This window comes from Amphibalanus amphitrite, unplaced genomic scaffold (genome assembly GCF_019059575.1).
Source record: "Amphibalanus amphitrite isolate SeventyFive unplaced genomic scaffold, NRLGWU_Aamphi_draft 001255F_arrow, whole genome shotgun sequence".
Lineage (NCBI taxonomy): Eukaryota > Metazoa > Arthropoda > Thecostraca > Balanomorpha > Balanidae > Amphibalanus > Amphibalanus amphitrite.
In genome coordinates, this window is record NW_024882748.1 from 75,801 (window position 1) to 98,653 (window position 22,853).

General features: G+C 45.1%; 1 protein-coding gene across 7 annotated transcripts in view; it reads left to right on the plus strand.

The window, feature by feature from the left end:
- Positions 1-22,853, plus strand: part of LOC122371535 (titin homolog) — a 100,820-nt gene that overhangs the window by 39,306 nt on the left and 38,661 nt on the right. For 6 of the 7 annotated variants that reach the window (XM_043347922.1, XM_043347923.1, XM_043347917.1 and 3 more), the window contains 2 exons: positions 16,732-16,801; positions 22,384-22,557. In XM_043347922.1, coding sequence (XP_043203857.1) covers positions 16,732-16,801; positions 22,384-22,557 — 244 coding nt within the window. Of the gene's footprint in view, positions 1-3,650; positions 5,330-16,731; positions 16,802-22,383; positions 22,558-22,853 lie in introns of those variants that run through there. The other variant, XR_006254752.1, reaches the window with a different exon arrangement.

Genomic DNA, 22,853 nt, shown 5'->3' on the forward strand with positions numbered 1-22,853 from the left:
CCTTCGACAAATTTGACAGGGCTATCGAACGCCGTTTGAATTTTCCGGATCCGTCCAGTAGTTTCGGAGATACGGGGGGGGGGCAAAAAAGTGCCCCCCCACCGCGCGGAAGGTGGCTGGTAGGCCCACCGCCTGCCGGGTTAACGGGCTGCTTGAAGGACAGCCTATGGATTTAGGGGGGCGTCTTTCCCCATCAGGACAGGGGGCATCTTACCCCAAGGTACCGAAGTAACATTAAATCAGTACAATTTGTTAGCCATAAAACTACACCCTGAAACAAACTGTTTGGGATACAGTACACGCATGCTAATGTATCACGACTATAGCAAGGGACGCAAAAATTATCTACCTTCTTTGATATTTACAATGTTTTGACACCAAAATATTTTTTGAAAGCAGCAAATAAAAAACATGCAATCATCAGCCAGCCGTTGCCCAACTGAGCTTCGCAAATTTTTGTGCAGTTAACAAGGCAGGCTTCCGCTTTACGCTAAGAACATTAATTTCCAGGTTCGATTCTTTGTTTCGCCGCTAAAGGGGGTGGGGCGTCTTTCCCACCCTGGGCATCTTACCCCACTCTCCCCTACATATATCTACCCACACAGTACATCAAATGCATTTGTAGGTGAAGAAGCGGTTTGCGGGAATTTCATACGGGGCCTTTTTCAGAAAATACACATATGATTGCACATATCAATCATACAAATCCAACAAAGGACTTAAAGTTTCAAAAATTGGCTTCAACAAGGTCGGAGAAATAAAGGAATCACCTGCGGAGATCCTTCACCATTCTATACACAGGTTCCTCAGGCGAATAGCTTAGCCCTCGCCCCGTTGGGGGGCATTTTGGGCCCTCCCCTGTGGTTTTTCCTAAATAGCAAGAAAACGGCGGCGCGCAGCGCCGCCAAATTTTCAGTACCTTCCCGGGCATCAATTTGACACCTTCACACCAAATTTCAAGTCTTAGGTCACCTTAGGTCAGGAGTTATTGAGGTCAAACTGAGGTCATGTTCGAGCAAAAATGAGCAAAAAACATGCAATCTTGAAACGCTCACCAAACCTACAATTATCAAGGAATTTCAATTTTTTGTATGGTCTAGTAGACAAAAAGCGGCGCTACAAAACTGCTATCTCGGATTTTCAAAATTTTGGGTTTTTGTCCAAAAAAAAAATCAAAAAATTTATTTTATTAGAAAAACTAAAAAAAAATCCAAAAATTTTCCAAATTTCGAAAAAAACGGAAAATATGTGATAGTACCTGCGCTCTTCTATATACATACCAAATTGCAGATCGATATCTCGTTTTTTGGCCAAGTTATAGCGAAAAAAACTGTTCAAAAATGATGACGTCAAATTTTTGAACTCAATTGTAGCGATTCTAGACCACGTACGGCAAAACAAAGACCACTTTTGAACTCCCCGTGACGAGCTGCATCTATTCGATACCCATTTTATGCAAAAATATTAATTTTGAAATTTGACCTAATTTGACCTGACCTTGACCTGACCTTGACCAAAACGTGACCTAAGCTGGCTCCAAAGGCTGCCTGACCCACATAATCGCATTTTTCATGTAAAATAGACCATAAAACATGTATCACACGACACTTTCATATTGTGACCCCCCAGTGACCTGACCTCTGTGACCTGACCTGGTATCAGTGACCTCAAACAGCAAAATATGTGTTTGAAGAACATTTCCCCATCGATGATTTTCAATGAAATGCATTTTACTCGATTTTACATACAACGCATTTCTTGAAATGTCTGTAAACGGTGAAAATTGGACCTTTGACCTGACCTGTGACGTCATCGGTTTGACCTAGGTCAATAAAATCGGGTCACAAGGTAGGTCCCTGATAGGGCTATCCAACACCGTTTGCCGCTTGTCGCTAGGTTGCGTGGTTCTCGAGATCTGAGGGGCGGGGGGGGGCCAAAATGCCCCCCCCCCCCCAACCAGGCGCGTTGCTCGGCAGAGCCCAACGGGGCGCGGGTTAGAAACACAATGCCTCCAGGGTAAAAGTAGGTGCGTAATGAAATTCTTCATAAACGACTTTCTCAGGACATGATATTAAGTTCCTTATTGACACATCAAGCGCTACCCTGGGGCGAGAAGCATCTAATTTGGTTATAAAATAATGCATAATATTGTCCTAGCGTAGTCATAAGGATGCAAATCTCGGGCGCAAGCGGCCCGCATGAGGTCTGATTTGCGCTAGCAAAGCCGCTTCTAAGCCAGGCGGGGTCGGCGGACAATATAACCTGCAGCACATTCAATGACCTTGCACAATGAACAAGTCCGTGCCTTTCGAGTTATCGGCAATCAGAGAAAATTGATGTGGGTCGGCCGTTTGCATTGTAAAATTGCAGAGTCGGGCGCACTGAAGCACTCTGCAAGAGTTGTATGGAAGGACTATAATAGCAGTACGTTTTGTCAATGACTGCGCTATATTAGGCGCTCAATAAAGGCACGGCGTAAGCTTTGCAATATATAAAACAATCAATTACTAGTTAGCTTGTTGTGCGCATAAGCCCTAGGGTTTTTAGGTCTACAGGTGTTGAAACAGTTATAGTGTACCATGCATAAGTTCAATGGAAATAAGAAAAAACGTTTGCTATATGTATATCTGGCCTAATGCTGAATGATAATAAGAAAAACGGTCTGATATACATCAGACCTAAAGTTTAATGAAAATAAGCTTGACATTGTCAGTGTCGGAAAATGTCATATAGGGCGTGTCTCATTTAAATAATTAAATTACAGCATCCAGTTGCCATGCAAAATGCAAATAAACTGGCTAGATTTCCCCAACATCCATTTGGTCCAACAAGAGCTAAACACAGAGTTGTGAGCCCCCAGCGTAATTGGACTGCTCAATTACTGATAAACACTTAGCCGCCCTGTTGCTCCTTTTAGCAGTCGTTGATCCTATCAGGCGTTCTCCCATTGTGAACACGGAAAGAAGTCGATGGGCAGCATACATAAGGCAGCCGAATCCGCGTTCGTTTTATCTGTGTCTGTTCGATCGCATAATAAATGCGGTAGCCAGGATATTATGGCGGCAATTTCAGACTATTTATTTCAGGTTTCGCCCAGCTTTATTGGTCCAGGTCAATATAAAGGAGACTGAAATCGTTTGGAGATAAACTTCAATCATTTTCGATTATCTTATGCTTCAGTGAACAAAGTCATTGAATAGCTAAAATCGCCTCAGTGAATTCCGGTAGACGCTGCTCCGTCGCCCTTCCCACAGAGGTGGTATGCATGACATAATCTCACGTGGGCGGCGTAGGCTAGCCGTGCTGCCAAACAGCTCGACTGGCTGCCAAAGCTCTCACCTAGTGACGTAGACCGTGCCGACGGACACGGCTCCCCCTTTCCTCTCCACCCCCACCCCCCAACCGGGGGTGCCTCTCGGGTCGACCTTTCGCTGAAACGGTCTACTAAACTTAACCGAGATGAAGAGGTTCAACGACGCTCGAGCTAGCCGAAAAGGGACGATCGACATGAGGCCGATCTTCTCAGGGGCGGACGACCGAGGGGGCGGACGACGGAGGGGGTCGAGGGGGGTCGAGAGGGGGGTCTAAGATAGCTCTGAGTGCCAGCCGGTCGTGCCGGCGGCTCGGTCGGAGGACACGACCTAAAAATACGACGGCGTCGGGCCAGTTGGCCGGGGCGGTGGAGTGGGCCGCCCGGCGCCCGCCGTGTCACAGTTTGGAGGTCAGTGCGAGATATACCAGCCCGCGCTGTAACACCGCCACCCGTTCCCGGGAGAGTGATCGCCCATGGACAGTGAGTGATCCAAAGTGCCCCGCTGCTGGGAGCTGGAAGCGGAAGACCACCATCCAACTGGACCAGACCACCAGACCACCAGTCTGCTAGAGACCAGACCGACGAACCGGGGGGACAAGTCGCGACCCACGTGAAGCTCGGAAGTGCGTCAGCAAGTATTGGTCTGGACAGCTCAGTTTCAAGTCCAGTGCTGTAATTCAGAGGCAAGACTGAGCTATTCACAGTGCAGCTGGCTAGTCCTCTAAACATCTGGTCGGTTAAATTAACCCTCAACAGTTAGGCGATTGTGCGGTCCGTCATCGAACAGTACGAACATAAAAGCCAGCACCACAATATCCGACAAATCTCCGACACTACAGAAGCCTGCCGGTCGCTTTTTATCCTCTTGCTGTCCCGGAACTTCGCTGAATCGACCCGAGCTTTCGCCACGATTGCTGGCGGCTAGCGCTCACCCGCAGGCAATAACAAACATCGCGGAGTGCGGCGTGGAAGCTGTGAACAAACAACGCCAATAAGTGCTTGGCTCTTCTCCCAGCTCGGCACCTGGGCTCCTGAACCTGCGCCACTCTCGAGGAGGTTCTGTGGTGGAGAGCTTGTGCCCGCGGCACAATTAGCTATCCCGGCAAAGTAGTGAGACCCCGGAAGTGACTTTGAACGACATCAAACACCGGTGCCAATCCCATCGTGGTATCGCTACCAGTGAGAGTTACAGGCGACGTGCGGTGCTAATTTGGACCGTCGGAGAGCTATTGGTAGAAACCTAATATCAGTGGTGTGGATGGTTGTGGAAGGATTTCTGCTGACCGCGTCAATGAGCATCAGTGTCCAGTGAAAGACAATCGTTGTCTGGTCGAGAAAGCGTGTGCTGGTGTGACTTTTGGTGACCACGAGTGTATCAGAAGTCGCGTACAACTTTCGGTGATATCTATCTGGTCAGTGGTCAGTTCTTGCGACACTCAAGTACTTTTAATTTGAGTGACTTGCGGTGACGAGCAACCCTCTGAGGAGTTTGCAAGTTTCTCTGCCAACATGTTCGGCATGTCTGGCCCAGGTGGTGGTGGCAAGCTTCCTCCGGGAGCACAGAAACTCCCCGGAATGGGAGACGGCCCACTAGGCGCTGGTGGTGGTGGCAGACTACCTCCTGGAGCGCAGAAACTACCCGGAATGGGTGCCGCCCCATCAAGTGGTGGTGGTGGGAAGCTTCCTCCTGGAGCGCAAAAACTCCCGGGGCTGGGAGCTTCACCGTCAGGTGGCAAGCTTCCTCCAGGCGCGCAGAAACTCCCGGGGCTGGGAGCTTCTCGAGGAAGCGGTGGTGGTGGTGGCAACATACCCCCAGGTGCGCAGAAACTACCTGGAATGGGCGCACCTTCTGCAGGCGCCAAGCCACCTCCAGGTGCGCAGAAGCTCCCAGGGATGGCTGCTACCACAGGTAGCGCAGACAACGAGCGGGGAATATTTCTCCCTAGCGAACTGAAGACGAACCCCAGCGCCAAGCAGTTTCTCACTGGCCTCTCTGGACAGTGCTTCCATGGAGAAGTAAGTGCCAAATCTGATCCCTGAGATGACGGAACAGCATGCTGAAGCGCACCTGCGCAGAAACCGGATAACGAGATGAAACCCGAGATAGTTTGCGGGCCTTGAGCTTGCGAATTGTATGGCATGTCGAGCTAAATGCATGCGGATTGTTAAAGCTCATTTTGACAGCGGGTGCAGTAAAATGAATATGTAGTACATGAATATGTAGAACATTTGAATATAGACAGCCTTCGAAACGACTTCTTTCCCGTATCGTTGCTCAGACAAAAGTTCTGGTTCTACAGCACCATTCAGAGAATCGTGGAAGCTGTAGGGGTTACATTGTAGAGGGATACAGGAGCCACACATAGGGGTCACCTCACAACTCACAGCAACGGAACAGCTCCCATAGCAGGCCAAATACAGAAGTGCTGCACACCTATACACCTGACCCTGAGGTGTAAACTTTAGAGACGTGGCCACCTAACTTCGGTAGTGCTCAATTCCTTTGGTTTTCCACATGGTCCCCCGATGACTCACGACTCAGGCCTCGGACTACGTCGTATAATGTATAGTTATGTGTAACCTTGATACAAATAGAGGCACTGATGAGCTTGGCGGGACTATAACAACAACATGCGACGTAAGGGAGCACGGATTGAGTACCATGTTTTGCCTTAGAGGATGAGGCATGCTTATGTTTGCATCACACCCAGAGTGGTACACAAGCAGGCTGAAGCACTAGCCACATGACAGTTGAAATATGCCATTGGCATTCTGGCCGCTGACTACTCACAGATGTCTTTTATGTTCTTACATAGCTACCGTTTATTGTACGCTGAGTATGATGATGTCCATAATGTACTGGCTTATGACCCAATTTGTCAACAATAATAAAACACTAAACAACTTGCAGTCGGCCAACGAAAAATAATAATTCAATTTGGTATGGCAACGAAGCTATTCGACTGAGTTCTTTGAAGGTCGCGACTTCCAACAAACTTCAGGTACTTACAACTCTACCATCAAAGCTCACACCAGCAAGGTCGTCAATGAGCGCTACATTGCTGATCTTAAATCCAATCATTTTTCGATCTAAAAGTGACACTTCTTTCCTGCCTTCCAAGAAGGTGGCTGATTGGCTTCTCCATACCAGACCGAGGTCACATAATTACGTCGAACTGCCTCGCAAATAAATCCGTGCTGATTCAAGAGCCGATTGAAGAGGCGGTTGGGTGCGAGCGAAGTCGCTTCAGAAAATATCTGCGGCCTTCGAGGCAGCGAAACCACCGTAAAAAGTGCCAACGCGGGCGCTGCTGATTCCGGACTGTCCACAACTGGGAATTTCTCCCTCTCGCAATCTATCCGCTATTCTGTGGGCTTTTACGCTGCTCTGCCGTCTTGTTTGTCGTCTCTCTAATGCTTTCGGTGGCATTATGTGCGTCAATAGCAAGATATAAGGGTTTGAAAAGGAGAATGTACAAAGAACTTAAATGGAGAAACATTTCACGATAAAGTTCGGGAAGCATGAGCACTGATTCGGAAACGGAAACGGAAACACTGAACGGGAAGGCCTTGCATTGACTTTTTGTTGCTCAAAAGTTTAAAAGGGCAAAAAATGTAAATAATCTGTCGAATTCAATTGGTAAAAACAAATCTGCATGTAATTTAAATGCCAATGAGATTTAAAAAAAAAATATTGGTGTTCAAATGGCAGACATTGTCTTTCTCCAATTTTCGACTTTAACGAAATGAATTCGGGCGTATTGCTGTTATCATGAATCTTAATATTCTAAAAATGCAGTACTGATTATATTGATAAAAAACCAAAATTCAAACGCATTTTTGGAACTTACATGACAGTTGGTGGTGTTTGATTACATTTCTGTATTACAACTCCGTTTTATAACCCTTCCAACCACTATTCACTACCCAGCTCCTCCCCTCCCAGACCACCACTCCCCCCCCCCCCCCACACACACACCCTGACCCAATGCTAGACCACCGCGCTGGCACCGTGCCAAGTCTCTCCCGGCGACTGCGTGTGGCCCCGGGCGACGAGTGCCTCACGTCAGTGTCACCGGCCGGGGGGGGGGGCGATTAGGGGGTGTCGATGTATCACGGGAACATGGGCCACCTGTCGCGTGGCGGACAGGAGACGGAGACCTGTAGGGGGGGGGGGCTGGGGGGGGTGATCAATTGCCCGGCAGAGCAGATTGAGCGGACCGCCCCAACCTCTGACATACTGACCCACAGGTTACTGAAATGCTGCCCGATACCGCAATTAAGGGGATAGTAATGGAGGGCAGTGAGTGGTGAGAGAAACGGTATAAGGACGTGAGATGTACAGGGTGGAAAGTAATTACGCGAACATATATTTTCTTACAATTTCGCCCGTCAGTGGAGATTTTGTATGAGCGCGGGCTGTCATGGAACATGATTGGTCGTGTTTGTTGTCGCCTCATCTACCAAAAGTGACCTTACTTTGAAAAATGACTTGGAAGGTCTACAACACGTCTCGACTTCGAATGGTGCAGACGCCATACGCTGCACAAGACCAAAATGTGCAAAGATCGCAATTTGGTGTTGCCAGGGAAAGCGTTTGTGATTATTTTGGCTGGATTGGTGCGGAAGGGACTCGGAACAGTCTCGGCACCAGCATTACTCAATTACACGTTTGGTTGAAGCATAATAAACTTAAGAGGACTTAAAAAGCAAAGCCGTTGGCGGCAGTAAAACCTCGGCGAATTCAGGCGCCGAATGGGTGGTCACCATTTCCGCGACCAAACGACAACAGTCGATCCGAAAACAGGCGAAATGGTTTACTATGGCCGGGTACCCGATCTAAGATATCACGATTCATACATAAATCCGTGAAAATTCGAAAATCAAACCGTACAAACAATCGAGATGGCCAAAATTCATGAATTAACAGCAGGATTGTCAATTTAAGTTTTCTAAAGACCGGCAAACCTGAACAGAGGACAGGCAGCTGGCTTTGTGGTTGGGTGAGACATCTTCGAAGCTATTTCATCCGTCAAACCTGCAGAACAACGCGTTGGGGGCTGCTGATGCGTCCGACGTCCCGCCCGTCCCAACCTTCAAACATCCGGCAAAGGAACACACATCAGCGTGTTATGAGCACCCGGATGGTGTCAGAATTGCATGTAGTGACCAAAAAGGCAACCAAAAATAAAGTATACAACTAGTGGAACATCCTTCCAGACGAGTCTCTTTATCTAATCCACCAATGCACCAAAAGGGGCAAAATGATTGAGCGCACTTTTGTGCCCGACGCAAAGAAACTCTTCTTCATGATCGATAAAGTCCTTCCTCTCACGGCCAAAAAGACGCAAGACTGGTGCTTTGAGAACCTGTTCCTCTTCTGGGCATATAATGGTCAATCTGGGAATAGCCCAGACCTCAATTTGATCAAAAATATCCAGGCGACTCTTCAGGAGAGCGTCTAAGGGCTGCTAGTAGCCACCAACATCGATTGCCTCACCAGACAGCTCCAGGAGGCGTGGACTAAGCTTTGGCCAACAGTGCTTGACATGCTCATGTCAATTATGCCTGAACGCCTTTGTCAGTGTATCGCACATAAATAGGAATATATGAAAGGATGAAATTTTCATGTCACCCGCCGCTTTTTCCATTGCTATAAGACGAAAAAGTATGTTCGCGTAATTACTTTCCACCCTGTATGCAGCATTGAAGCGGATGGCAAAAAGACAATAATTTAGTAGGTAAGAGCAAATTTTCGTTGAGAAAAGCTGATGTTGTGCATATCCTATATCCTGCCACAGGTGCACACTGCACATATTAGTCAATTTAGACATGTGACATTCTAGTGGGCCTCTCGGTGAACTGAAAGAGCTGAATTTATTAACTATTCCACCAGGTCCGAAACCTTCCGTGGGATAGATCCTGGATACATCGGTTCTGCGACACCTGAGCGAGCGTCATTTCAGCGAACGATATTTGAGCGAAGCCTTTTCAGCGATTATCATTTTAAGCGATTGACTTTTTCAGCGATTGTCAAGTCGGCGAATTCAATCACAGCGATTATCAACTTAGCGAGGACCAGAATCAGCGAAACCAGATTGAGCGAATATATGGAGGTCAATGGGGGACCAATTGAGCGAATAGTTACAGCGAAACCGAACGCGACGGAAGTCATTCATTTGCTACTTTTCGGGAATTCTAGCCCTTGGAATACCCGCTTGGTATGTGTCATGCTCCAAGCTGCGCGCGGCAAATAAAAAAATTTGCTTTTATGCTTGGAAACCACAAAAATATCTGGCCTCATTCTGCAACTTTGATCTGGAAATGTGGAACGTGAGAGAGTCTCTGAAGTCTGAACAAACGTTTGGTCACCATTATTGGCAAACAGGTGGGGGTGAAATCGAACCGCTGGAATTTTTGAGAAATTTGACATTTAATTTGAAGCTTAATGTCTGAACTTTGAACGTGACATCCGCCATCCAGTTCCGGATAAACATGAAAATTTCCGGAAACATTCGCTGTACTTACGTACGTACGCTCGCAAAAGTAAAAAAAAAAAAAATACATCGTTACGGGACGCTGAAGTGTTTCGCTGAAATGACAGTCGCTCAAACTGTAGTCGACGAAATAGATGTCGCTGAAACATAGCTTTCGGTTAAATTGATAATCGCTATATTTGATAATCGCTCAATTTGATATTCGCTAAGTTGCCAGTCGCTAAAAATGGTTCGCGCAAATGAGGTTCGCTCAAATGACGCTCGCTAAAGTTGCTCGCACCGGGATACATCTTGTCTCACGTCATAAACAATGGTGATCATTGATCATGATAGACATTTAGTTTAACGGGCATAGTATGCTTTAGTGCTTGTTTTTCATTGAGCGATTTGTTCACCAATCGCCTGCATCCTGTTAGTTAAGATCCCATCCCACGATGGATTACATGAAAGCTGCGTCACAACACTGCACATTCCGGCTTAGGATAAAACGTCACAGACTACAGCAATGCACGTGCAAGTCGCACATCCGGCCAAAGAGCAGCAGTTCCACGAATCCAGTACTCCGTCGTTACAACTCTAATTATGTCCGAGGTATTGCTTCTCTGATGAGGGTACCTTTGACGGGCGAATGTAGCATGTGAATTGGTAACCAAGCTAATCAATGAAGCATTGTTACGAGCGAGCGTGAAGCGTGAAGCAAAGTCTTACGTGCTAATAAACGGAAATTTCTGAGTGTGGGCGGCGGGCCATGATCATGCTTTTGATGGACTTCTCAGAAACTGCTTAGCCAGTGGAGCTGCAACATTTTTGGTAAATTGTAAATTATTTCGCCCCTTCCTATAAGCATCAAACTACTTTCGATGCATTTAAGTGACCGCCTCGGCACGTGCCACGTGCAAATTGAAGAGGTGCCAAGCACGGTAAAACATTTATTCCAATCGCAATATATCAGCAATTTTATTGAATGTGCCGAGACACGGCCATTTGATGGCACCTAACGGGTGATGCATCCAAAGATGCTGTACAATGTTATATACTCATGGTGAGTTCGACAATCTTTATCATCATCGTATTTGTCTTGTACTGAGTGGTCGCAAGATGTCTTATTTATTCAAGTCAGCGGATTTGTATACCGCTAACACGAGATGCTTGTAATAGCTTCTTGCAATCTCAAACTTTTTCCTCCAAACAATTTCTTCACAACAAAACTCATCTACTTTGTAGCGATCCACATTTTTGTGTGAGATAAGTACATGATCCACCCATCAATTCTCGATATCCGGAATAGGATGCATCAGCTCCCCTGTACCGGAAATAGTCGGCATAGTTACAACGGAACCATTGAACACCACGCGCTATTGTCAACCATTCTGAACCAGTCATGCAACAACGCTATCGCGTTTGCTAAGTGGTGGGCTCGCATTGTATAACGCACGATTATATTCCTTTAGCAAGTTTCACGGTGCATCTCTTGCGTTTCCTAGATGCTGTCGTGGAAAACTCATAAGATAATTGTCGGGAAAGCCCAATCCCTTTCTTCATGTTAGAGCGAGGCAAGGCGCTAATGGACGGTAGCATTCAGAAAATATATTGCTTATTTCTCTTAATGTTTCCACTGAACATTATATAAACTCGTATGTAGGCGTATGGTGAACGCACGCACAACAGTCAGTTTCGTTGAACCATTACCAGGCCAAAGCCTTCTGGAATACATTAGACTTGACATAAGTCTCGGCATTAGTCATTAGGCCTATGCAATTATGATCCTTTCGTGACATTTTGGTAGACAACCCGGATAGTGCTGAATCATAGGCGGCGGAACGGGGGGGGGGGCACCGGGGCACCGTGCCCCTCTTTGATTTTGGCATTTTAACATTATCCCTATGGGCGTTGCATGGAAAGAATGGGACCAAAAGTCGGCAGTGCCCCCCCCCCCCCTTTGTTGAGGTTGTTTCGCCGCCACTGTGCTGGTGCACAGGAAAGAAAAATAAGCTAGAAATATATTTATTTATCTAACCATACAGCAACCACAAACAATGTGGGTTTTTCAGTTGAGGTGAATATGAGGTGAAGCGTATATTATAGAGGTGGCAAAACTGGAAAATTTTGGGACCCGGACCCGGACCCGGTCTGACTGGCACATTTCTGGAACCGGTCAGACCCGGTCTAAGTCAGCGTTGGAACCAGATGGACCCGTTCCCGAAATTCATTATGAAAATTGTGTACAGTTGTAGGTACAGCAAGAAGAAAATAGTTTCTTTCCAATTGGGCATAGGCTTGTGTTGCAAAGTAAAAAACTCATGCCATGATCATTTCACTTCGTTTCACAGTTTGTATTTTAGAACCAGATTCAGGCCATATTTAAGAATATAAGAAGTAAGTAGACCAATGAATTTCATGCTAACCTAAGCCACTTTTACTACAGCTGCTAAAAATGATGTGAACTGGGGATCCATGGAGCAGTGCCTTCACCAGTCAGAACCTAACATCAACATTGAACAAGATACACATACTGATACATACCTTTTCTAATATTCTTGGTAAAAGATATTCGTTTTTAGAATTAAATTCATTAGTCCTTACAAATATTATCAACTATCCAAAGCCCCAAACGAGAAAACATTCAAAATCAAAAAAGAAACATCAAAACTTTGTGAGAGTCCGCCAGAAATGTCGACACGATAGCAATTAGCAATGCAAGGACAAAACAGGCGTTAAATCACTGCAAAATTTTGTTGGGGTTAAAGTACTGCAAAATCGTAATACCAATAAACTTTTAAGTACTGCAAGGTTGCGATCATGACTTAAGAACCAATTTATTAACGCAGAAAACAAACTACATTGTGTTGTTAGTACCTAGATATAGAATAAATACCAAGGGTTCTGAGACTTACCTGATTTCTTCCCGAACGTGTTCCAAAATTGTAACCTTTATGCAGTAGATTAGCGTGCGTAAGGCATAGCATATATGACGCTCAAATGCGCCATTTTCACATCAACACGGAATCATTGGCCTTGGAGAAAAGCATTGGTATTGACTCAGTTTTTTGCCAGCTGCTGCCGTATGATGGCGCTAGTAGAGCGCTATATGCATAATACGCTTTGCTAGCGCCACCATGCGGCGCCAGTTGGCTAAAAATCTGATCAATCCTACGGTTTCTGGAGAATCCCTTGGATTCATTTTTAGCTTTATGGATTTATGCAAGGGCATGTTGGTTTTATGAGTTGTCTTCTGGCCGTGATAGAAATAATTTCAAAGCTGTTTGAGTTATGAAATGCATTTGAATATCAAACATTAACTCTGATTTCCGGTGGGCATAACGACTTCGGTATGTCAAGAAAAGGCAGGTGAGAATGCCACTGGTCAGCCTTGCTTCAATTGGATTTGTGTCCATATTTATAAATGGATTTCAGTCATACCTACTTAGTACTTACCTACATATGTTATTGGTATTTGATTTCTACAGCTCAAAATATTGCTACGTGTTGTACAGCAAACTGAATGGAAGCGATCCGTACAAACATTTGGTGAAATGTTTTCTGGATTGCTAGCACTTAGAACTTGTTGATTCTGTTGTAGGTGACAAGATAAGAAATTGAAGCAAGACTGACCAGGATGCTATAGAATAGGTAGCCATGCCCAATCTGATGGAATATTAAAATTCAAAATTGGAATTGGGACTTATGAACTGGAAACTGCATCAACTATGACTATGTTTGCCAAAGAATAAAAGATATTAATATTTACCACAAAGCACAGGGAAATGATAGGACCCGGAAATGATAGGACCCGGTTGGACCCGGCCAAATATTTTGGGGGACCCGGTCTGGACCCATCCGGGTCCAGACCGGTTCCATAGACCGGGTCCCCGGGTCCACATTTTGCCACCTCTAGTATATTACTATGGAAAATACGGATAGGATGAGGGACAAGGTGGTAGGATTGTGCAGAACTGCGAGTGCTGCTCCTGCCCAGTTGGCGCTGCGCACATCTGCAGCCTGGCAAGAAGGATAAGTTTGAGGATATAACCGGAGCCCTGAGCAATAAAACTTGACGAAAGAAAGCTGGAATATTTTTATCATCATACCTGGCAGAGGAATAGAGAATTTAATCTCATATCAATGCCTTGGCCAGATTTTCCGGAAATCGGGACAAGGTCCCGATTTTCCGGACATTTCGGTTGCCAGCCTAACCTGAAAGGTCAAAGGATATTAAAACTTGACGATCTCTTTTGACAAAGCCGTAAAACTTGGAAGTATTTATGATTTTCCCCAATAGCAGTGAACATGTTATTGAAATTTAACCCTCGCCCGTATAGGGGGGGGGGTCGAACGGACCCCCCCCCCCATCGTTTTTCGCGAATAACTCGCGTAAAAAGCGGCCCATCGCGACGAAACTTTCAGTACCCTCGCGTTCATCTATTTCACACCTACCCTGAAAATTTCATGACCCTGACCCAAATGACCTTTGACCTGTGACCTACTTTTCGAGACCATGTTTGGCTGGAATCGCGATTCGGCGTATGTCGGCTCGCATTAGCCGCGCGTTTGCAGTCTTTTCGTGGTTTCAAGCGTTCAAACATGTGATATGATGTTGCCCCCATGCATTAGGGTGGGTGTCAAGGTCACCTGAAGGTCAGGTCAGGTCATTGACCTTTGGTGACCTCGGTTCACTTTTTCGAGTTTTACATGTTTCTAGGCCAGTTTTTGGAGCTGAATTCGAATTTAGCAACCATATGAACATTTACGAAGTAGTTTTGATGCCTTCGTAACATGTTACGAAGCTGTCAGAGGCGGTTGCCACCTACTACGAATACCCTTACTGGTTGACCTGACCTGACCTGACCCGACCTGGCCTAAATACATGAAGACATCATCGGTGATCAAAACTAACATGATATTCGTGATCTGCACCCCGAAAAACCCCATAGCAGCCACACTTTACGACGTTCTAACAGGTCCCGATTTTCCCGCCTTTGGGGTCATTGACCTGACCTGCAAGGTCAACCAATGACCTAGGACCTTAAAATTGGGTATCATCGGCTTCCTCTCGTCACGGGCAACACGCTCGTTTTTTCCGCGAAGCTCTAGCTTGATCAGGGGCGAAACGGCAAGGGGGGGGGGTTCCAACGGACCCCCCCCCCCCCTTATACGTTCGCGGCTGGAAAAACACCAATACGGGCGAGGGTTAAAAAAGTCCAGCACTCTTGCTACTGTAGTCGAGTTTTTTTTTTAGTAAAACTGTTATGTTGCAGTGTTTGTAATTTGGAAAATTGTTCTAATTCTTCTGATCCTTAAATGAAAACCTGATTTGTGATGATCTTTTTAAAATAATCATTCAAGTGTTGAAAATAAGATTATTTACGCAGTGAGACCATGGTTGTGCAATTTCTGATACCTACTGATAGCGCCTGTTGTGACCAGGACGAGCGCGCCCATGCAGTTATCACGGCCGTAAAAGTTGTTTTTTTTTCGCCTGTCGTCCATGACGTGACACACTGCCAATATTACCGGGAATCGCCCATTAGCATCGCCGGGCACGTGGCATTACGCAGACCGATGCCGAGGCCTGGAGAGTGCCGATATAAAAGTGGTAATGCCAGTTCGCTATATGCACCACTGAGTGCAAGGCCATGTAGGTCGATTTAATGAGAAATAAAGATCATCGATGGCGTCCATCACCGCAGATTCAGCGATAGAATATAGTTGCTCGACGCTCGTGGAACATTTACCCACACATGTGTGCGGCGTTTGCCAGCTTCTAACGTGTAGGGGGGGGGGTCGGTTGGGCCCCTTGTCGTTTGGCCCCTGATCGAGCCAGAGCTTCGGGGAAAAACGAGCGTGTTACCCGTGACGAGAAGAAGCCGATGGTACCCAATATTAAGGTCCTAGGTCATTGAATGACCTTCCAGGTCAGGTCAATGACCCAAAAGTCGGGAAAATCGGGACCTGTTAGTAAGTCGCAAAGTGTGGCTACTACGGTTTTTTTTTTGGATGCTGATCGCGAATATCGTGTTAGTTTGGATCACAGATGATGTCTTTAAGCATTTAGACCAGGTCGGGTCAGGTCAGGTCAAGTCAACCAGTACGGGTATTCCCTACGTGTCAACCGCCTCTGACAGCTTCGTAACATGTTACCGAAAGGCAGCAAAACTTCTTGGTAAATGTTCAAATGGTTGCTTAATTCGAATTCAGCTCCAAAAACTAGCCTAGAAACATGTATAACTCGAAAAGTGAACCGAGGTCACCAAAGGTCAATGACCTGACCTGACCTTCAGGTGACCTCGACTTTCACCATCACATGTTAGAACGTTTGAAACCGCGAAAAGCTTGCAAACGCGCTGCTAATGCGAGCCGATATATGCCGAATCGCGATTCCGGGCAAACATGGCCTTGAGAAATAGGTCACAGGCAAAAGTCACTTGGGTCAGGGTCATGCAATTTTCAGGGTAGGTGTAAAATTGATCAACTCGAGGGTACTGAAAGTTTCGTCGCGATCAGCCGCTTTTTGCACGAGTTATTCGCGAAAAACCATGGGGGGTCCATCCGATCCCCCTACACATGCGAGGGTTAAATAAGTGAACAGTGAAGAAAATTGAATACCCAATACCCATGCTTCTTGCTGAAGAAAACTATCTGACTAATTAACATCATAATTGATACCTCAGTTTGTTCCCTTTGGTAGCATCTGTTTAAAATTAAAAACACGTGCATGGTGACATATTTCCATCGACAGCTGATACTTTTATCAAAACCACATGCGTGTACACGTAAATGTACCTATTAGCGTTCCGTTAACATTTAGTTTATACTAGGTCTGTCTAGTTTCATGCAAAAAAACGAAACACCGGTGATGTCACAATGTGAGTAACTGTTTGTTTCAGCAATATTAGTCTGATAATTTTTCTCTCTCTTCCGCAGCAGACGCACGTGCCGCCTTCGAAGGTCTTCACTCCCGCTCACGATGAGCCAGTGATACCTCACAAGAAAAGTAAGTATAGATCAAAAACTAAAAGCATTGCTCGAAATTAGAATGTCATGATTTTGGCAAAGAAACAATGGAAAGACCAGAGAATAGCCGAAACCGTACCTCTTGACAAACACAAGGGCATTAGTCCTCATCCAAGAATGCAGCCATCACATTATTGAGTGATAGTAATATAAATGATAGAAGTTGTACCGACCTGAAACTTTAAATATTACTCGGCCATGTTTCTGCGTATTCTGGCAGAAACAAAATGTTTACAACCAGCCCGGTAACATACATTTAATAGCAAAAGAAGTGTGTACACCCTCCGATCAATATTCACATCTATGTCGATGGATTATTATGTTTTTGTTTTTACATTATAGTAAGATGCGATTATGTGAGGTCAGGAAAAGTTAAGTATACTCCACCACGTGTTACGTTGGCTCTAAAAGTAATTCTGAAACACATCAAAATGAAATTCGAAAGCAGCCTCAAACATTTTCTGCAAAGTGGAACAATCGAGGTCATCAAAGGTCAATGACCTTCAAGTGACCCTGTCGCCAGCCATGAGGCACAGAATAGATATCGTTTCACGTGTCGACACCTCAAGTTGAACCCATGACCATTTGACCAGGCATTTCATTTAGCATGGCATGTCAGACACGCACATAAATCTATCACGTGCTATTACGCGCCACACATCAAATACCCATTAGCCAGTGAATAGGGCTCAATTGGGTCTTTTATTCGACTGCGACGCATATTGGTCGATTCATCTTGTGCAAATATGGTTTACGAGGCATAATGATAAGCGATTATGGCGCTGTTCCGCGACCGAAGAATTGACCGATCATGACCAGCAATTCATGTAATGCCGTTTTGTCAAACTGAGAACATGTCCCCTTAAAGGTAGTGTGCCACCTTTGAAAGATTTCCCGTTTTATTTTTCCTAGGATAAGAAGCTTCTGTTTTTACCTAATATCGCAAAAAAAAAATCAAAAATGGGCCTGGAATAGTGCCTTTTTCGCCTAAAACTTTATCGGTTTTTAGATATGTATAACAACTGTAGTGGGCTCACCTGCAAACAGGCGTCGGGCAACAATCGCGAATGCGGCGCACTTGTGACAATAAGCAAAGATCATTATAGTGTTACGACCATACGACGTACGGGAATGAGTTATCAGCTGTCTAATCGTAGACAACACAATGTCGAGCCTTAAACTGTAAGCCTGTATTGGTATCGTTTCTTAAATTTGGCTGTCGAACATTAATTTGTGGTTTGAAATATGATTTTATGTAAAATAATTGATATGAAACAGCCGTCTCTTAAGTTATGACCCCATTACACCACACGCAAGTGGCAGAAATGACAATGATCAGCTGACGCATTTTTCTTGGCCGAAGTCAGAGCGCGCGGCCCGACGCACCACGCGTATTTGGAAATTCCGACCTCGACGAGCATCAGAAGCCACCTAACAGGCGTGTTCGAAACCGCAGGAGATGATGATGAACGGGTTTATCGAAACTTGATTGGATGAGCCTATCGGTAATAGCGATTTTAGTGTGTGCATTTATTGTTCATAGTGGTGTGAAATGTGGTTGGGGTACGACCGACAACCCGTCGGGGCGAAATTCGCACTGGGGTACTCAAAATTTGAAGAATTTAAGACGTTTCCATAAGTTTTGAAGGTATGGATACGTTCTAAAAATCTGGTTCTCCTTATCCGGGTCATTAACCCTCGCCCGCACATGGGGGGGGTGGTTGCCACCCCCCCCAGGCAGTCTTTCTGCTCTGCACTCAACATTTTTAAAGCTAGAAAGCTGATTTTTCGTATAGCTGCTCGTCTATCCTTTCTTGATGTCCACTGAAAATTTCAAGTTTCTGTGGTTTTTGGTTTCGGAGATATGACCTTGTTTTTCAGGTCATGTCATGACCCAAATGGCCAATTCTCAACATCTTGCGTTTGCCATGGGTCTTGTGAGCTTTTGACACCCTGATTTCGGCCTTTTTTGCCAGTCTTACCTCCCACCTATCATGGAACATGTTGTTCGACGATGTACAGGGGTCAAGGTCAGGGTCAAGGTCAACCTAGGTCATCTAAGATAATTGCGTTTTAGGCAAGCTGAATTTACTTTTTGTGAAGTTTTTTGACTGCATTTTTGGTAAAAGCTTCTCAGATCATGATTTCATGTGAAATGGACCCAAAAACGATCGGTGCACACATCAGTATACACACAGACACACACAGACATACAAACACATATAATTGACCTTGACCTAACTTGACCTGAAATGACCTCAGCAGCAAAATTCTGGTCGGATAGTGTGACAAAGAGGTTCTAGCTGGCTTGGCACCAGAAAACAGCATCGTCATCGGTATTTGATAAGCAGCGCACTTGATATCCAACGGTGACCCAAAACAGCAACATTTTTTAGTTTGACCTGACCTGGAAGGTCAATGACTGACCTGAGAAGGTAAAACTGGGTATCATTGGATTCGTCTCTTCCCAAAGAATCTTTTTGGTCTTTACTGCTAAGCTCTATCTCCAACAGGAACGAAATGGCGCGGGGGGGGTGGCAACCACCCCCCCCATGTGCGTTCTAGGATGGGAAAATGGCATGTGCGGGCGAGGGTTAACTCCATATGGTCCAAGAAAGCTGGCACACTACCTTTAATGACATGACAAGGCAGAAACACGGATTTCTGGCTAAACTGAGATTCAATCGTACCCATTGAAAATACTGCGTTGATGATGTTTCTTGGTTTCTGCAAATCTCGTTGAAGCACTAACATCAGCGGAATCACTAACTTTCCAGCATGACTGCTCGGTATAGATGAATTATCTAGCATTGCATCCTTTTTTGCTAACTCGCATGACTTCTGATGCATTATGTCTTCACGAATCAAACTTTAACTTGGGCATGTGAAGTGAAAAAGTGGTGGAACAAATGAAAATAAATACAAGTTTGGAATACACGAGCCACATAAGTAAATTCTAAGCATCGAAAGCTATGCACAATGCACATGCATAATTTCGGCAAGGATGCCACAACGGTTCCTTTTACTACCCACCGGTTCTGAATAATCCAATGCTTACATTTTAATCTGCAAAGCTATTTTCGTGAGTGTAATACCGCAACAGCAACATTGTGCATCCTTTATTTACCACCAACAGAAGCACCATTCATCACTTAAGAAATATCATTTGTCATTTTACTTGGACATTTCCACGAAAGCTAATGAAGACGATGAAAAATGGCATGCAGGTTGGGGAAAATTTGGCAATTTCACAGGTAAATTGCTTATGATAGCAGGGGCAATCGCGTGTTAAAATTTGCTACCATAACACATGCGTTCGAAAATGATTTCCCACATTTATGATTTATTCATCATCTTAACGCTGCATGATTTGGAATCGATGGTTCTGTTTCGACTTTATTCATATTCGACTTTATTCAATATTCATTTAAGACAATAGTTATTTGGTTGACAAAATCTGCTACTTTAATTCGTGCTTTGCAAACAAATTTGAGTTTTTTAATGACATTAATAAGAAAGCAATGTGCTATCAGGCTTTGCTTTCAGATGTAGGCTTTGTTTCAGTCTTAATTGCTTTCCCGAGCTTATTTCACTAGTACTAATATTTGCCATCTAATTTCATGCTTAAAGGTCACGTTATTAAAATGAATATTCATATAAGACATCGTAATTCATCAAGGAATATGGCATCCATAATTCAAGTAGGTTCAAAGAAACTGAAACGTAAGATCATGCTGCATTCTCAGTTTTTCTAAAGGGTAAACCGCCTAAAATTTGGCATTTACTTCTATCAATACAGGTAAAAATATTGACTTATATATTGTGATGATTACTTAGATATTGTGATGATTACTTAGATATTGTGATGATTACCATTGTACAGCATTACATCATTGTGAATTGGAGGACGATGCAATAAGGTAACTTTGGAAGACGATATCAAATTTGAACGACAAAACACGGTTCTCAGAAGGAGGTCGCTAGGCATCACGAAGGGCTTCTGGTATGGTGAAGGGCTGTTCGAAATTTAACAGTCCCGAGCAAGTCAGCGAGCTTTTGAGCCGGACGAGGTGATTTCAGCACAATTCCGGCAGCGGCCGAAAATGCGGCAGATGCATCCCACCCCGCACATGCAGGGCAGTTGACTAAGCACAAAAAATAGGCACAACACACGGTTGCATCAGCGCAACGTTGTGCCTAAAAGAAAAACACAAACACACACAGTTGACAGTGTCAATTCAAACACACTTCAAAGACACCTTATTTAACCCGCGCCCTGCTGGGGGGGGTGTTTGAACACCCCCCCCTGTGGTTTTTCGCGGATATCTCAAAAACGGCGGCGCGGAGCGCCGCCGTTTTTGGTACACCTTATCATACATCAATTCTACACATGTTGTGAAAATTTCAGACCAAGGTCATTCAAGGTCAGGTCACCAGGTCACTTGAAGTGACCTCACCTCATAAAAAGTTTCAATGTCTGCCATAGCTACACCGAGTGACCGATCGCTTTGAAACTTTCAGCGATTACTAAGAACAATAGCATGTACAAAATGTATATCTCAGAATTTTGATATCGATGACCTAAGGTCAGGTCAATTTTGCGACCTCCCCATTATAAGTCAATGGGAGAAAATTAAAATGCGCCTCTTTTGGACGAAAAGCATTATAAACACTCCCAAACACTGAATTACAAGTGGTTTAGACACACTGAACATGAAAATGGTGTCCGTGACCCCTGGTTATGCCCCTGAGGTCATCTTAGGTCACGAATGGTATCTAACAGTTTTTCGCAAATAACTTTTGATAGAGGCATGCTAGAGCGATGAAAACGCCTTAGATGTGTTCAGCTGGACGATACGGATCGACTGATATGCAACATGACCCTTTCCGGTCAGGTCATGACCTTGACCTGAGGTCAAATTTTCAAGTTGACCTTTCAAGGTCAAGTTATAGTTCATTCGATGCGTCTTGACGAGAGGAACACGATGCCGGTAAAAGTAAGCTCGTACAAGGTTTGGGTCAAAAGTTATTGCAGAAAAACTGTTTCCGAAAAAATCGGCTATTTTTGCAGTTTTTACCCCCTGCAGGCAAAACCGTTGACGCTAGGTCAAATCTGAGAGAATTACTCAGAAAGACCGTTAATAGGGCTATCGAATGCGCTTTTCCGCAGCGCTGTAGCTCTATTGGTTCCCGAGTTATGCGTTGGCTTCTTGGAAATTGTCGACATTCGACCTGGAAATCGGCGAAATTTTGCCTTCAATGACCTCTGGTGACCTGACCTTTGACCTGACCAAAAAATTGACCGAAGTGATTTCGTCATTATTTTTTACGCTCTTTCGAACGCCGCCTTCCGCGTTTCGCTACGTGGCCCAGGAGCCGAGTTAGAAGGGGGGGTGTTTGAACACCCCCCCCCAGCAGGGCGTGGAAATCCAGGACCCCCAGCAGGGCGCGGGTTAACTCGTAGCTGTGAAAGTAGACCTGGCGGTTTCTTTGCCACACTGATCACATCCCACGTTTCCCTTCACCCACTAACCCCCCCCCCCCCTCCCCCCGCCTCCCCAGAGACCATGTTCGTGGACTCGGCGTTCTTCTCGCCAAAGGTGCACCCCACCTGGGAGCAGCAAGTGGAGATGGCCAAGAAGATCAGTTCCTCCCTCAGCGATGCCAGTAACAAGCAATCCAAGGGACAATCGATGTACGAACGGCGCAAGAAACGCAGCGTCAAATGGGTTCACGGTGAGTGAGAACAATTAGCAGGGAGCGGGCTGAACTGTCTTATATTTCTTCCCATCTCTATCTGTGTCTATCTGTTATGTAGCTCACTATAGACAACTTCGTTCCTATGGTATACAAGTTAACGCAATATGGATATGTCTGATTAGTGATTACAGCTATGATAAGGATGCCTTCTGTCAATTACTTAATGGTAAGATGTGTCTGTATTTATACTTGTAAGAAAATAAAAATCAATCTAGCCGCGCGTAAAAGCATGGCAAAGCCTCACCACTAGCCATACCAACGAACAAGGAAGA